Below are 18,806 nucleotides of genomic sequence, written 5' to 3' on the forward strand. Positions count from 1 at the left end.
TTAGGAAGCAACACTGATTGACAATAAATTTCACATGCTATTGTGCAAATGGAATAGACAACAGGTGGAAATTATAGGCAATTAGCAAGACACCCCCAATAAAGGAGTGGTTCTGCAGGTGGTGACCACAGACCACTTCTCAGTTCCTATGCTTCCTGGCTGATGTTTTGGTCACTTTTGAATGCTGGCGGTGCTTTCACTCTAGTGGTAGCATGAGATGGAGTCTACAACCCACACAAGTGGCTCAGGTAGTGCAGCTCATCCAGGATGGCACATCAATGTGAGCTGTGGCAAGAAGGTTTGCTGTGTCTGTCAGCGTAGTGTCCAGAGCATGGAGGCGCTACCAGGAGACAGGCCAGTACATCAGGAGACGTGGAGGAGGCCGTAGGAGGGCAACAACCCAGCAGCAGGACCGCTACCTCCGCCTTTGTGCAAGGAGGAGCAGGAGGAGCACTGCCAGAGCCCTGCAAAATGACCTCCAGCAGGCCACAAATGTGCATGTGTCTGCTCAAACGGTCAGAAACAGACTCCATGAGGGTGGTATGAGGGCCCGACGTCCACAGGTGGGGGTTGTCCTTACAGCCCAACACCGTGCAGGACGTTTGGCATTTGCCAGAGAACACCAAGATTGGCAAATTCGCCACTGGCGCCCTGTGCTCTTCACAGATGAAAGCAGGTTCACACTGAGCACATGTGACAGACGTGACAGAGTCTGGAGACGCCATGGAGAACGTTCTGCTGCCTGCAACATCCTCCAGCATGACCGGTTTGGCGGTGGGTCAGTCATGGTGTGGGGTGGCATTTCTTTGGGGGGCCGCACAGCCCTCCATGTGCTCGCCAGAGGTAGCCTGACTGCCATTAGGTACCGAGATGAGATCCTCAGACCCCTTGTGAGACCATATGCTGGTGCGGTTGGCCCTGGGTTCCTCCTAATGCAAGACAATGCTAGACCTCATGTGGCTGGAGTGTGTCAGCAGTTCCTGCAAGAGAGGCATTGATGCTATGGACTGGCCCGCCCGTTCCCCAGACCTGAATCCAATTGAGCACATCTGGGACATCATGTCTCGCTCCATCCACCAACGCCACGTTGCACCACAGACTGTCCAGGAGTTGGCGGATGCTTTAGTCCAGGTCTGGGAGGAGATCCCTCAGGAGACCATCCGCCACCTCATCAGGAGCATGCCCAGGCGTTGTAGGGAGATCATACAGGCACGTGGAGGCCACACACACTACTGAGACTCATTTTGACTTGTTTTAAGGACATTACATCAAAGTTGGATCAGCCTGTAGTGTGGTTTTCCACTTTAATTTTGAGTGTGACTCCAAATCCAGACCTCCATGGGTTGATACATTGGATTTCCATTGATTATTTTTGTGTGATTTTGTTGTCAGCACATTCAACTATGTAAAAAGTATTTAATAAGATTATTTCATTCATTCAGATCTAGGATGTGTTATTTTAGTGTTCCCTTTATTTTTTTGAGCAGTGTATATATATATATATATATATATATATATATATATATATATTAGGCCTATATTTATTTTGTTTGCAACTGTAGTTGAGGTGTTTTCTATTTACCTTTTTATATTTTATACATTAATATTTTAGATTTGTTACATGCTTCATTTAAAATTTGCACAAAGGTTATAAATAAAAGGAGAAATAATCAAATATGAGTAAGTACCTTTATTTGTTGAATTTAATTCAAAATGTAATAAGAAATAGGCCTTTACATGTGGTCATTTTATATAAACTATTTATTCATTGAATTTACAGAAAATGTGCTATATCGTGATATGTATCGTTATCGAGATATGAAATGACCTATATCGGGATATGAGATTTTGGCCATATCGCCCAGCCCTAGTTCCAAACTTCTTCCATTTAATTCCATTTAAGAATGATGGAGGTCACTGTGTTCTTGTGGACCTTCAATGCTGCAGACATTCTTTGGTACCCTGCTCCAGATCTGTGCCTCGACACAATCCTGTCTCGGAGCTCTACGGACAATTCCTTCGACCCCGTGGCTTGGTTTTTGAACTGACATGCACTGTCAACTGTGGGACCTTATATATACAGGTGTGTGCCTTTCCAAATCATGTCCAATCAATTGAAATTACCACAGATGAACTCCAATTAAGTTGTAGAAACACCTCAAGGATGATCAATGGAAACAGGATGCACCCAAGCTCAATTTCGAGTCTCATAGCAAAAGGTCTGAATACTTATGTAAATAAGGTAATAACCTGTTTTAGCTTTGTCATTATGGGGTATTGTGTGTAGATTGATGATAATTAATTTAATCAATTTTAGAATAAGGCTGTAAAGTAAGAAAATGTGGAAAAAGGGAATGGGTCTAAATACTTTCCGAATGCACTGTATCTTGAAGCATTGTTCCCAGTGAGCATCGGTGACTGTTTTTCTCCTAGCATAGCCTATACTCAAGCAACCTTGCATCAAAGATATAGTACTACTTTCACACACAAGAATTATGAACTACTATATATTCACTATTACTATACTATTACTATACTATACAATGCTACTATTACTATACTATAATATATTATTGCTATTACTATAATATTACTATACTATATTACTTTTGAACATCTAGGCCATGTGCTGTTATAATCTCCACCCGGCACAGCTAGAAGAGGACTGGCCACCCCTCATAGCCTGGTTCCTCTCTAGGTTTCTTCCTAGGTTTTGGCCTTTCTAGGGAGTTTTCCATAGCCACCGTGCTTCTACACCTGCATTGCTTGCTGTTTGGGGTTTTAGGCTGGGTTTCTGTACAGCACTTTGTGATATCAGCTGATGTAAGAAGGGCTATATAAATAACTTTGATTTTGATTTGATTTGATACTATTACTGTACTATTACTATACTATTATAGTACTATAGTATACTATTACTACACTATATTATTACTATGCTATACTATGCTAATATTACTATACTAGCGCTGTACCATCACTGTACTACTACTATACAATTACCATACTATTACTATACTATTTCTATACTATGCTATTACTATGCCATACTATATTATTACTGTACTATTACAATAATATTACAGTACTGTACTATTACAGTAATATTACTATGTTATCCTACTATTACTATACTATGCTATATTATTACTATACTATTACTTTACTATGCTATATTATTCCTATACTATACTATTTATATACTATATTATACAATATTATTGCTATTACTATACTATACCATTACTATACCATGCTAATATTACTATTACTATACTACTTCTACAATATTGCTATGCTATACCATTGCTATACTATCACTATTTCAATACTATTACTATACTACTGTATACTACTACTGTACTATACTATTACCATAATATTACTATAGAATACTATTACTATACTATTTCTATACTATTACTATGCTATGCTAATATTGCTATACGATTACTATCCTATTACCATACTAGTACTATACTATTTCTATTCTATTACTATACTATGCCAATGTCACTATACTGTATTCTAAACTATTACTATACTATGCTAATATTACTATACTATCACTATACTATTACTATATTATGCTAATATTACTATAGTACTACTATACAATGCTAAAATTGCTATACTATTACTATACTATTTCTATACTATTACTACACTGTTGCTATACTATTACTATACTATACTAATTCTATACCATTACTATACTATTGCCATACAATTCCTTTCTGTACTATTACTATACTATATTATTACTATACTATTACTATACTATACTATCCTACTATCACTATACTATACTCTATTATTACTATAATATCACTGTATTAGACAATATTATTACTATACTATTTCTATACTATACCATTACTATACTATGTTATTACTATACTATTCTAATATTACTATACTCTGACTATGCTATACTACTGTTTGTAAACTATTGTTCTGTTTAACTGTGAGAGATTCCGACTTTGATTTGCTCCTGATGCTAGGCCTGGTGCTGGTGTGTCAGTTTCTATTCTATAATATACTATACTATACTATACTATACTATTACTATACTATACTATACTATACTATACTATACTACTGTTGCTATACTGTGCTATGCTATGCTATGCTATACTATACTATTCTATACTACTGTTGTTGTACTATACTATACTATGCTATGCTATACTATACTATACTGTACTCTATTATACTACTGTCGCTGTACTATACTGCGGTTGCTATACTATACTATACTATGCTGTGCTATACTATACTATGCTATACTACTGTTACTATACTATACTGTAGTTGATGTTGTAGTCCTGACCTTGAGGTGCTCCTGGAGCTGGGCCTGGTGCTGGCGGGTCAGATTCTCATGCTGCTTCTGGAACTCGCTGATCAGCAGCTGTTTCTGGACCTGCTGCTGTTTCTGGATGAGGAGCAGCTCCTGCTGCAACTGACGCTCCCACATTCCCGGGTCCGAGCCAGGCCCCAGCATCCTCAGGTCTGTACGCAGGTCCAACGGAGACACGGGGTCCAAAAGTACCTCTGGCTTAATGTCCACTGGGAGAGGGAGGGAGGGAGAATATGAACTATGAGCACAATATTTTCCTATATTATATTCATATTCATAAACATACCTACATTAGTCTTAGTGAGTTACCACTCTGAATTACTTAACAGTCCCGTAGCAGAGAACAAACTGTACTTTGCATTACATGAGTGCCTATAGAAAGTGCATGGTGTTTTCAGCAGAGGAAAGAGGAGAAGCTTTCGAAGGGAAAGACAGCTTATGGGCACAGCACCAAAAGAAAAAAGAGAGAGAGACAGGAACCAAAGACAGGAACTTCTCTTTGCCTCTGCTCCTCCCTGCCGCTCCTCCTCCCTACCTCTCTGTCTCTCCTCCTCCCTGCCTCTCTGTCTCTCCTCCTCCCTACCTCTCTCTCTCCTCCTCCCTGCCGCTCTGCCTTCCCTCCTCCCTGCCTCTGTCTCTCCTCCTCCCTGCCTCTCCTCTTCTCCTCCCTGCGTCTCCTCTTCTCGTGTCATCCTCAAAAAGCCACAATTATATTACAGTTTCTATAAACAAACAGCAGATCACTTCCTGACACAAAGCCTTCAAGTCTTCAGGGATCCCACTTAGGGCAACAGCACAGAGACTCAATGGACCCTTGGCACGACATGTCTCAGTAGTTATTTCAATATTTACATACAAATCCTGTCTGTTCACGGCTCCATAAATAAATAAATAAACCATCCGTTTAGGGGATGTGCTCCCTCTTGATTCCCTCCACTCTGCATCATCAACCAGAACACATCTCTGGTTTCCAATTTAATGTTTTAATTATTAACAAAATAAAAATAAAAATGTTTGTGAGTTTGGACTCTGTTTGTTTGTTCTTGTTTTGGTGTTCCCCTTCTCTCTCACTCACTCACTCACTCACTCACTCACTCACTCACTCACTCACTCACTCACTCACTCACTCACTCACTCACTCACTCACTCACTCACTCACTCACTCACTCACTCACTCACTCACTCACTCACTCACTCACTCACTCACTCTCTCCCTCTCTCTCTCCCCCTCTCTATCTCTCTCTCTCTCTCTCTCTCTCCCTCTCTTCCTCTCTCTCTCTCTCTCTCTCTCTCTCTCTCTCTCTCTCTCTCTCTCCTCTCTCTCTCTCTCTCTCTCTCTCTCTCTCTCTCTCTCTCTCTCTCTCTCTCTCTCTCTCTCGCTCTCTCTCTCTCTCTCTCTCTACTCAGTTTTATTTCAATTTAAGGCTTTATTGGCATGGGAAAACATATGTTAACATTGCCAAAGCAAGTGAATTAGATAATAAACAATAAAAATGAATGTCATATTATTTAAAGTACAAAAGGGACAATAAATAAGCATAAATATGGGTTGTATTTACATGTGTGTTTGTTCTTCGCTGGTTCCCTTTTCTTGTGGCAACAGGTCACAAATCTTGCTGCTGTGATGCACACTGTGTTATTTCACCCAATAAACATGGGAGTTTATCAAAACTAGGTTTGTTTTCAAATTCTTTGTGTATCTGTGTAATCTGAGGGAAATATGTCTCTAATATGGTCATACATTTGGCATTAGGTTAAGAAGTGCAGCTCAGTTTCCAGCCTCATTTTATGGGCAGTGTGCACATAGCCTGTCTTCTCTTGAGAGCCAGGTCTGCCTTCGGCAGCCTTTCTCAATAGCAAGGCTATGCTCACCGAGTCTGTACAAAGTCAAAGATTTCCTTAAGTTTGGGTCAGTCACAGTGGTCACGTATTCTGCCACTGTGTACTCTCTGTTTAGGGCCAAATAGCATTATAGTTTGCTCAGTTTTTTTGTGAATTCTTTCCAATGTGTCAAGTAATTATCTTTTTGTTTTCTCATGATTTGGTTGGGTCTAATTGTGTTGCTGTCCTGGGGCTCTGTGGGGTCTGTTTGAGTTTATGAACAGAGCCCCAGGACCAGCATGCTTAGGGGACTCTTCTCCAGGTTCATCTCTCTGTAGGGGATGGCTTTGTTATGGAAGGTTTGGGAATCGCTTCCTTTTAGGTGGATGTAGAATTCAACAGCTCTTTTCAGGATTTTGATAATTAGCGGGTATTGGCCTAATTCTGCTCTGCATGCATTATTTGGTGTTTTTACGTTGTACACAAAATATATTTTTTCAGAATTCTGCATGGAGAGTCTCAATGGAGAGTCTCAATTTGGTGTTTGGCCCATTTTGTGAATTCTTGGTTGGTGAGCGAACCCCAGACCTCACAACCATAAAGGGCAATGGGTTCTATAACTGATTTTTTGCCAGATCCTAATTGGTATGTCCAATTTTTTTCTCTCTGCCCCAGAGGAGATTATGGTTAAACCCAGGTTACTGTATCACTGTATCTCTCCTCCTCTCATTTACACCATAGAGGACAAGGCTAGTCCATCTCTCTGCCCCAGAGGAGATGATGGTTAAACCCAGGTTACTGTATCACTGTATCTCTCCTCCTCTCATTTACACCATAGAGGACAAGGCTAGTCCATCTCTCTGCCCCAGAGGAGATGATGGTTAAACCCAGGTTACTGTATCACTGTATCTCTCCTCCTCTCATTTACACCATAGAGGACAAGGCTAGTCCATCTCTCTGCCCCAGAGGAGATGATGGTTAAACCCAGGTTACTGTATCACTGTATCTCTCCTCCTCTCATTTACACCATAGAGGACAAGGCTAGTCCATCTCTCTGCCCCAGAGGAGATGATGGTTAAACCCAGGTTACTGTATCACTGTATCTCTCCTCCTCTCATTTACACCATAGAGGACAAGGCTAGTCCATCACTCTGCCCCAGAGGAGATGATGGTTAAACCCAGGTTACTGTATCACTGTATCTCTCCTCCTCTCATTTACACCATAGAGGACAAGGCTAGTCCATCACTCTGCCCCAGAGGAGATGATGGTTAAACCCAGGTTACTGTATCACTGTATCATTTTACATTTACATTTTCGTCATTTAGCAGACGCTCTTATCCAGAGCGACTTACAGTAGTGAATGCATACATTTCATTTCATGCATAAAAAAAAAAAAAAATTGTACTGGCCCCCCGTGGGAATCGAACTCACAACCCTCGCGTTGCACACACCATGCTGGCGTTGCAAACACCATGCTCTACCAACTGAGCCGCATTTACACCATAGAGGACAAGGCTAGTCCATCTCTCTGCCCCAGAGGAGATGATGGTTAAACCCAGGTTACTGTATCACTGTATATCTCCTCCTCTCATTTACACCATAGAGGACAAGGCTAGTCCATCTCTCTGGCCCAGAGGAGATGATGGTTAAACCCAGGTTACTGTATCACTGTATCTCTCCTCCTCTCATTTACACCATAGAGGACAAGGCTAGTCCATCTCTCTGCCCCAGAGGAGATGATGGTTAAACCCAGGTTACTGTATCTCTCCTCCTCTCATTTACACCATAGAGGACAAGGCTAGTCCATCTCTCTGCCCCAGAGGAGATGATGGTTAAACCCAGGTTACTGTATCACTGTATCTCTCCTCCTGTCATATGAGGTTATGGAGAACAGCAAGCCTTTTGTTTTAAAGCAACCCATATCTCATAATACCAGATAGTAACTACTGTTCTCTGGTGACAGAACATTTTGTTCACTGCTACGTTTTGCTTTTTTCCAACTCTTGGAGAATATTCTAGTTCTATTCTTGTCATGGCATCAGTCACATTGTGAGAAGAGTACACACTGTACAGGCCTTATACATGTCTCTTCCATTTTTAGCCTGAAAGAAAATATTCAAACCTACTTAAAATGCCAAAGGCTGAGGGGAGATTTATCGGGTGCATTCACTGCCATAATCTTCTCAAGGGTCACATTTAGGAGAACAAATACAGGCAGTGTTTCAGGCAGCACCTGTTGTGAGAATCCTGACAGCGTTCACTGTACCTGTTCACACTATGGGAATCGGTGGCCACTAGAAGGGTGCATCCCAAATGACACCCTATTCCCCATATAGGGTTCTGGTCACTATATATGGAATAGGGTGCCATTTGGGATGCACCCTAAGCGTTCCTCACTCGTGCTGCACATGTAAAACCCATAAAATGTCAAACCCAAGTTGGCCAGAGTTGAGCCCAACCAGAACAAGTCTCCATTAGCCCAGTTGTCCATTAACAACATGCCTTCCCTGTTATAGTGTTCACTGATAATGTGAAACATATTGTCTTTCCTCCGCTTGGTGGTGGCGGTGCAACCAGCTTTTCATTACACCATCCGACCAACCCCTCTGTGTGGTGCAGCGGGCGGGCGGGTCGTTATAAATTATTATAAATAGAAACATTAAAGCAAGTGCTGCAATCCTGGGCTCTGACAACCCCACACCCTTTCCACCACACTACCACCCTAACTGGCTGCCATGGTAACGTTTGCAGGCGGCGGCAGGCGACATAATAATGTCCCTCCTTCCTGCAGAACAGATATCGAGTCTTGCTGCGTGTTGTCTCCTTTGTCTCATCCTTCCTATCCTAGCTACAGTTGCTGTGTGACACTGGGGCTGGGGTAGGTAGGCTACCATCATCCTATTTAGACTGTTATCACTATGTAAGCCTAGAGTTGATACATTGGGAGAAAAAAATAAAAAATACGTACACACATCATGCCACAAACACATATCTGAACAAAATGAAATAATAATGATTGCATTGTAACCTGTACCTTGTCTTGAGAAAGGCTATATGAATGGAATCAAAGATACAATCACCATATTTCCTTATCCTCCCAGTCTGTGTTTTGTTTACTTGATAGTAGGGGTTTTCTCATTTCTTTGTCACATTCAGAGAGTGAAGAGAGCAAAGGGGACTCCCCCAAGGCTGTACTTCATCTCACTCACTCACTCACTCACTCACTCACTCACTCACTCACTCACTCACTCACTCACTCACTCACTCACTCACTCACTCACTCACTCACTCACTCACTCACTCACTCACTCACTCACTCACTCTCCCTCTCTCTCTCTCTTCTAAAAACAGCTCATTTTAAATGACAGAGGAACTCCTGTCAAAGAGCAGCCCAGCACCTGTAGCACACAGCCTTCCTCTAGTGACAGGGAATATTAATCTTAGTGGTAAGTACTTGACAAAATACTATTTTGTAGCAGCACCGGAGGTGTTCCAGGCGCAGCGGTGAACCTGTGAACCGATGAAAGGGCTGCGTACGGCAGTGAGTCAGACAGATAGAAAGGGCCCTGGCGGTACGGTGCTGCTGCTTCTCTAATGGTATTAAATATAGCCTGAAAAACACCTGCTGGCTGGCTGAGGGAGAACCCAGCACTGTGATGTCTTATTCATTTAATATTTCATTCCCTACCCTCACTGTGATGGGTATTAATAAGACGCTCCACTTTGATCTGGAGGATCCAGCTGAGGCTCCATCAGAATCATACAGCACAGCTCTGTGACTCCATCAGAATCATACAGCACAGCTCTGTGACTCCATCAGAATCATACAGCACAGCTCTGTGACTCCCAACCTAACGAAGTTCCAGCAGAATCATAGAGCACAACACAGCGATGTGACTCCTCCCCTTACAGAAAAAACATACGATTTCACATGAAAGGAAATGTTTATCACATGTTGCTTTACATGTTTTCACATATTATCACATTAACTTCACATAAGATCACAAGTGATCACATGAAAACATGTGTTTTTGGAACACTTCACATGCGTTCACAAGTGAAATTCATGTGTGTTTTTTCGTAAGGGTCCAAGCTCTAAGAGGTGAGGAAAAAGGACAGCTTTGACCTTATCCCCTACTTAGTGCACTACTTTTGACCAGAGCCATATCAACCCTGTTCAAAAGTAGGGCACTATATATACTTGAAGTTGAAGTCGGAAGTTTACATACACTTAGGTTGGAGTCATTAAAACTCGTTTTTCAACCACTCCACAAATTTCTTGTTAAAACCTGTTGGGGCTAGGGGGCAGTATTTGCACGGACGGATAAAAAACGTACCCGATTTAAACTGGTTACTACTCTTGCCCAGAAATGAGAATATGCATATAATTTGTAGATTTGGATAGAAAACACTCTAAAGTTTCTAAAACTGTTTGAATGGTGTCTGTGACTATAACAGAACTCATATGGCAGGCCAAAACCTGAGAAGATTCCATACAGGAAGTGCCCTGTCTGACAATTTGTTGTCCTTCTGTTGCATCTCTATCAAAAATACAGCATCTGTGCTGTAACGTGACATTTTCTAAGACTTCCATTGGCTCTCTAAAGCCACCAGAAAGTGGAATGGGGTGTCTGCTGTCCCTGGGCAAAGAACAGCAGCAGAGTTTGTGAGTGGTCAGCCTGGGGACATTGAGACTGAGATGCGCGTTCACGAGACTACTCCATTTTTTTCTTTCAGCCTTTGAATGAATATAACGTTGCCCGGTTGGAATATTATCGCTATTTTACGAGAAAAATCGCATAAAAATTGATTTTAAACAGCGTTTGACATGCTTCTAAGTACGGTAATGGAATATTTAGACATTTTTTGTAACGAAATGCGCTCGCGCGTCACCCTTCAGATAGTGACCTGAACGCATGAACAAAACAGAGGTATTTGAATATAACTATGGATTATTTGGAACCAAAACAACATTTGCTGTTGAAGTAGAAGTCCTGGGAGTGCATTCTGACGAAAAACAGCAAAGGTAATCCAATTTTTCTAATAGTAATTCTGAGTTTAGTGAGCCCCAAACTTGGTGGGTGTCAAAATAGCTAGCCTGATGGCCGAGCTATGTACTCAGAATATTGCAAAATGTGCTTTCGCCGAAAAGCTATTTTAAAATCTGACACCGCGATTGCATAAAGGAGTTCTGTATCTATAATTCTTAAAATAATTATTAATTTTGTCAATGTTTATCATGAGTAATTTAGTAAATTCACCGGAAGTTTTCGGTGGGTATGCTAGTTCTGAACATCACATGCTAATGTAAAAAGCTGGTTTTTGATTTAATATGAACTTGATTGACCAAAACATGCATGTATTGTATAACATAATGTCCTAGGAGTGTCATCTGATGAAGATCATCAAAGGTTAGTGCTGCATTTAGCTGTGGTTTTGGTTTTTGTGACATATATGCTTGCTTTGAAAATGGCTGTGTGATTATTTTTGGCGGGGTACTCTCCTGACATAATCTAATGTTTTGCTTTCGCTGTAAAGCCTTTTTGAAATCGGACAATGTGGTTAGATTAACGAGAGTCTTGTCTTTAAAATGGTGTAAAATAGTCATATGTTTGAGAAATTGAAGTTATAGCATTTTTGAGGTATTTGTATTTCGCGCCACGCGATTCCACTGGCTGTTGACTAGGGTGGGACCTAGCCCATAGAAGTTAACAAACTATAGTTTTGCCAAGTCGGTTAAGACATCTACTTTGTGCATGACAAGTCATTTTTCCAACAATTGTTTACAGACAGATACTTTCACTTATAATTCACTGTGTCACAATTCCAGTGGGTCAGAAGTTTACATACACTAAGTGGACTGTGCCTTTAAACAGCATGGAAAATTCCAGAAAATGATGTCATGGCTTTAGAAGCTTCTGATAGGCTAATTGACATCATTTGAGTCAATTGTAGGTGTACCTGTGTATGTATTTCAAGGCCTACCTTCAAACTCAGTGCCTCTTTGCTTGACATCATGGGAAAATCAAAAGAAATCAGCCAAGACCTCGGAAAAAAAATTGTAGACCTCAACAAGTCTGGTTCATCCTTGGGAGCAATTTCCAAATGCCTAAAGGTACCACATTTATCTGTACAAACAATAGTACGCTAGTATAAACACCATGGGACCACGCAGCCATCATACCGCTCAGGAAGGAGACGCATTCTGTCTCCTAGAGATGAACGTACTTTGGTGCGAAAAGCGCAAATCAATCCCAGAACAACAGCAAAGGACCTTGTGAAGATGCTGGAGAAAACAGGTACAAAAGTATCTATATCCACGGTAAAACGAGCTCTATATCGACATAACCTGAAAGGCAGCTCAGCAAGGAAGAATCCACTGCTCCAAAACTGCCATAATAAAGCCAGACTATGGTTTGCAACTGCACATGGAGACAAAGATCATACTTTTTGGAGAAATGTCCTCTGGTCTGATGAAACAAAAATAGAACTGTTTGGACATAATTACCATCGCTATGTTTGGAGGAAAAAAGGGGAGACTTGCAAGCCGAAGAACACCATCCCAACTGTGAAGCACGGGGGTGGCAGCATCATGTTGTGGGGGTGCTTTGCTGCAGGAGGGACTGGTGAACTTCACAAAATAGATGGCATCATGAGGAAAGAAAATTAGGTGGATATATTGAAGCAAAATCTCAAGACATCAGTTAGGAAGTTAAAGCTTGTTCGCAAATGGGTCTTCCAAATGTCAATCCCATAGAAAATTTGTGGGCAGAACTGAAAAAGCGTGTGCGAGCAAGAAGGCCTGCAAACCTGACTCAGTTACACCAGCTCTGTCAGGAGGAATGGGACAAAATTCACCCAACTTATTGTGGGAAGCTTGTGGAAGGCTACCCAAAATATTTGACCCAAGTTAAACAATTTAAAGGCAATGCTACCGAATACTAACTGAGTGTATGTAAACTTCTGACCCACTGGGAATGTGATGAAAGAAAGAAAAACTGAAATAAATCATTCTCTCTACTATTATTCTGACATTTCACATTCTTAAAATAAAGTGGTGATCCTAACTGACCTAAGACAGGGAATTTTTACTAGGATTAAATGTCAGGAATTGTGAAAAACTGCGTTTAAATGTATTTGGCTAAAGTGTATGTAAATTTCCGACTTCAACTGTATGTAGGGAATAGGGAATGAGGATACAAGGTTTACTCTCCACTGCAGATTCTTCCATTTAAAAAATGGTAGTTGTTACAGAAAGGTAAGTAACCCCAGCCACCTTCAAATTTTAAGTAACGTCCATTTAGAAAGGGCTAGGGGGCAGTATTGACACGGCCTCATAAAAAACATACCCGATTTAATCTGGTTACCACTCCTACCCAGTAACTAGAATATGCATATACTTATTACATATGGATAGAAAACACCCTAAATTTTCTAAAACTGTTTGAATGGTGTCTGTGAGTATAACAGAACTCAAATGGCAGGTCAAAACCTGAGAGATTCCTTTACAGGAAGTGGCCTGTCTGACCATTTCTTGAACTTCTTTTCCATCTCTATCATTTACTAAGGATCTCTGCTCTAACGTGACACTTCCCACGTCGTCCATAGGCGCTCAGAGCCCGGGAAAAAACAGAATGTCGTCATTCCAGCCCCAGGCTGAAACACATTATCGCCTTTCTCAAGTGGCCGATCAAGGGACACTGGGCTTAGGCGCGTGACCCGACCGCCCCCGCCTTTGGGATTTTTTCCTCTGTTTGCCGAAAAGGAGATTCCCTGTCGGAATATTATCGCTTTTCTACGAGAAAAATGGCGTAAAAATTGATTTTAAACAGCGGTTGACATGCTTCGAAGTACGGTAATGGAATATTTAGAATTTTATTGTCACGAATTGCGCCATGCGCGCGACACTTCTTTACTATTTCGGATAGTGTCTGGAACGCACAAACAAAACGCCGCTATTCGGATATAACGATGGATTATTTTGGACCAAACCAACATTTGTTATTGAAGTAGCAGTCCTGGGTGTGCATTCTGACGAAGACAACAAAAGGTAATCAAACTTTTATAATAGTAAATATGATTATGGTGAGTGCTAAACTTGCCGGGTGTCTAAATAGCGAGCCCGTGATGCCTGGGCTATGTACTTAGAATATTGCAAAATGTGCTTTCACCAAAAAGCTATTTTAAAATCGGACATATCGAGTGCATAGAGGAGGTCTGTATCTATAATTCTTAAAATAATTGTTATGCTTTTTGTGAACGTTTATCATGAGTAATTTAGTAAAATGTTAGCGAATTCCCCGGAAGTTTGCGGGGGGTATGCTAGTTCTGAACGTCACATGCTAATGTAAAAAGCTGGTTTTTGATATAAATATGAACTTGATTGAACAAAACATGCATGTATTGTATAACATAATGTCCTAGGGTTGTCATCTGATGAAGATCATCAAAGGTGAGTGCTGCATTTAGCTGTCTTCTGGGTTTTGGTGACATTATATGCTGGCTTGAAAAATGGGTGTCTGATTATTTCTGGCTTGGTACTCTGCTGACATAATCTAATGTTTTGCTTTCGTTGTAAAGCCTTTTTGAAATCGGACAGTGTGGTTAGATTAATGAGAGTCTTGTCTTTAAATAGCAGTAAAATAGTCATATGTTTGAGAAATTGAAGTAATAGGATTTTTAAGGTTTTGAAAATCGCGCCACAGGCTGCCAGTGGCTGTTACGTAGGTGGGACGCAAGCGTCCCACCTAGCCCATAGAGGTTAACATGACCAAAGTTACAGTTACAGTTACATTGTAAGATGCAACATTTTAAGTCAGCAGAAAAACAATTTTATAAGTTGAAACATTTTTTTCAAACTAGGCCTTACAATTCTTATCAACATAAGCCATCTGTTGTTCAGGTCAAGTGCAGACACTGTACAGAGACACAGCACCCTGTTAAACAGAACACATAGTAAAGAAGGCAGATCTTTGCCCGAGATATCATCATGTCTGTTTTGAATTAACCAGCATCATACACCGACATTAAAATAGACCAATGTCTATCTGGTTATATCTGTGGCTGCCTACGGCTAAGTTTAGGATTCAGAAATGACAATGTCAAATGTTATAATTGAAACCGAAATCTGCTGTTAATGCACTCCAAATACCAGCAAAGGCAAAGGAGGAGAACACGGAAGCAGCAGTAACTACAGCTAAATATAACATATTTTCTGAGCTGCCTGGGTCTTAATATAGACAATGTGTGAAAGACTGTCACGGATGTCAGGCTGTCTGCTTAATTTAACACAGAGTTTTGTTTTTAAGCTAATCGCCCTGAAGGAGCACTGAATCAACCTCTTTGTATTTTTGAAGAAGATACAATAAACTGTTACTACTAGATATTCATTCACCTGCAGTTTTCCTTGAGCGAAAGAAGTGATGGGGCCTCCTCATTGGTGGAGAGGTGTCACTAAGCGCCAACGGCAGGGGTTGGCGGGTAAACAAGAGATTTATGAATGACAGGTCCAATTTGTTTTTAGCACCAGGGAGAGACAAGCAGCACCCTGCCCCATGCCCAAATTCTTCCCCTCCGAGGGCCCTGCCAACAGGGGATAGGGTGACTCATAACCAGTGGCTGCACTCCCACTGCACTAGCCTCCTCTCTGACACCACGGGCCAACACTACCACCACACAGCTCTGTGACCGCCTGTCCCCAACGTGTTTATTTCTATAACAGATCTGTCTCTCATTAGCCCCCATGGCGGCTAGAGTGACGATCACAGCCTTCATTTGAGACGTTGGCATGGCAATGGCAGGTGGCGGCTTCCCAATTGGCACCCCGTTTCCTATATAGTGCACTACTTTTGGCCAGAGCCCATAGGGAATAGGGTGCCATGTGGGACACAGTCCGTATCTGTTTTTACCTTGAGGAGTCACACTAGCAGGCTTCACCCACCACACAGCAGAGAGAGAGAGAGAACAGAGACACATGTTGTCTGGACTGGTGGGAGTGTTACATGTTGTGACGTCTGTGATGTGAGATATGTTTTCTTGGATCTCTTCCCATCATCTATTTGTCTAATAATAATAATAACAATAATAATAACAATAATAGGCCGGAAGACAGTGCCCATGTTAGATTCTACAGCTACATACCATAGGTGGTGTCTTGCATCATTTGCAGTCAATGGATAGGCTATAGGGCCAGTTTCCCGGACACAGATGAAGCCTAGTCCTGGACTAAAAAGCATGCTCAATGGAGACTCATCATTGAATCACAGGGTGGCACACAATTGGCCCAGCGTCGTCTGGGTCAGGGGAGAGTTTGGCCGAGGTAGGCCGTTATTGTAAAATAGGAATTTGTTCTTAACTGACTGACCGAGTTAAATAAAGGTTAAATAAAAACATTAAATAAAAAATTGACAGACTCTATATGACCAAAGGTATGTAGACACCTGCTCGTCGGACATCTCATTCCAAAATCATGGGCATTAATATGGAGTTGGTCCCCCCTTTGCTTCTATAACAGCCTCCACTCTTCTGGGAAGGCTTTCCACTAGATGTTGGAACATTGCTGCGGGAACTTGCTTCCATTCAGCCACAAGAGCATTAATGAGGTCGGGCACTGATGTTGGGCGATTAGGCCTGGCTCGCAGTCAACGTTCCAATTCATCCCAAAGGTGTTCGATGGGGTTGAAGTCAGGGCTCTGTGCAGACCTGTAAAGTTCTTACACACTGAAACAGGAAAGGGCCTTCCCCAAACTGTTGCCACAAAGTTTTCCCTTCACTGGAACTAAGGGGCCTAGCCCAAACCATGAAATATCAGCCTCAGACCATTATTCTTCCTCCTCCAAACTTTACAGTTGGCACTATGCATTGGGGCAGGTAGTGTACTCCTGGCATCCGCCAAACCCAGATTCGTCCGTCGGACTGCCAGATGGTGAAGCGTGATTCATCACTCCAGAAAACACATTTCCACTGCTCCAGAGTCCAATGGTGGCGAGCTTTATACCACTCCAGCCAATGCTTGGCATTGCGCATGTTGATTTTTGGCTTGGAAACCCATTTCGTGAAGCTCCTGACGAACAGTTCTTGTGCTGACGTTTTCTTCGAGAGGCAGTTTGGAACTCGGTGGTGAGTGTTGCAACCGAGGACAGACGATTTTTATGCTCTTCAGCACTCGGAGGTCCCTTTCTGTGAGCTTGTGTGGCCTACCACTTTGTGGCTGAGCCGTTGTTGCTCCTAGACGTTTCCACTTCACAATAACAGCACTTATAGTTGACTGGGGCAGCTCTAGCAGGGCAGAAATTTGACGAACTGACTTGTTGGAAAAGTGGCATCCTATGACGATTGCTTGGCTGTGTGCTGTCAGCAACGGGTGTGGCTGAAATAGCCGAATCCACTAATTTGAAGGGTTGTCCACATACTTTTATATATATATAGTATTGTCTTAATTAGTCAGTGTCCGAGAAACTGGCCCATAGTGTTTAATGTATAATTCTGAATGGAGATGAGACTGTGGCTGACACTATGACACTAAGTAGACATATCCCCACTAGGTTAATTAACAAGTATTGGGTTATTCATCTTTCTTATGGCACTTTGCTTGGCTGCTTACTCATAGCAACACTTTGTGAAGACCATAATAATATTATATAGCTCTGTATAGCCCATAATAATACTATAGAGCTCTGTGAAAGCCATAATAATATTATTGATCTCTATACAGACCATAATAATATTATAGATCTCTGTATAGACCATAATAATATTATAGATCTCTGTATAGACCATAATAATATTATAGATCTCTGTATAGACCATAATAATATTATAGATCTCTATACAGGCCATAATAATATTATAGATCTCTGTATAGACATAATAATATTATAGATCTCTATACAGACCATAATAATATTAGAGATCTCTGTATAGACCATAATAATATTATAGATCTCTGTATAGACCATAATATTATTATAGATCTCTGTATAGACCATAATAATATTATAGATCTCTATACAGACCATAATAATATTATAGATCTCTATACAGACCATAATAATATTATATATCTCTGTGAAGACCATAATAATATTATAGAGCTCTGTATAGACCATAATAATATTATAGATCTCTGTATAGACCATAATAATATTATAGATCTCTGTGAAGACCATAATAAGATTATAGATCTCTGTATAGACCATAATAATATTATAGAGCTCTGTATAGACCATAATAATATTATAGATCTCTATACAGACCATAATAATATTATAGAGCTCTGTATAGACCATAATAATATTATAGAGCTCTGTATAGACCATAATAATATTATAGATCTCTATACAGACCATAATAATATTATAGAGCTCTGTATAGACCATAATAATATTATAGAGCTCTGTGAAGACTATAATAACAATACCATAGAGCTCCTGTCTAAATAAATCCATGCCAGGAAAGGAGTAAGTACTAAACTCTAAATGATAACAAGCCAATGATTGCTTTTCCAGCATTTTCCATTATCATGTTACCAGTCAAGGGAGCCATATAAACTATGATATCACTTAAAATGATTAACTACAGATATAGGATCTTAATTTGACCAGTATTGTCATAGTAAAATAATCC

General features: G+C 40.9%; 1 protein-coding gene across 6 annotated transcripts in view; it reads right to left on the reverse strand.

Moving 5' to 3' along the window:
* LOC106593124 (histone deacetylase 9-B) overlaps positions 1-18,806 on the reverse strand; it is a 96,946-nt gene that overhangs the window by 32,218 nt on the left and 45,922 nt on the right. For all 6 annotated transcript variants that reach the window (XM_082975807.1, XM_082975805.1, XM_082975806.1 and 3 more), the window contains one exon: positions 4,334-4,569. In XM_082975807.1, coding sequence (XP_082831933.1) covers positions 4,334-4,504 — 171 coding nt within the window. In that variant the 5' untranslated portion in view covers positions 4,505-4,569. The remainder of the gene's footprint in view (positions 1-4,333; positions 4,570-18,806) is intronic.

This window comes from Salmo salar, chromosome 05 (assembly GCF_965601325.2).
Source record: "Salmo salar chromosome 05, fSalSal1, whole genome shotgun sequence".
Classification (NCBI taxonomy): Eukaryota; Metazoa; Chordata; class Actinopteri; order Salmoniformes; family Salmonidae; genus Salmo; species Salmo salar.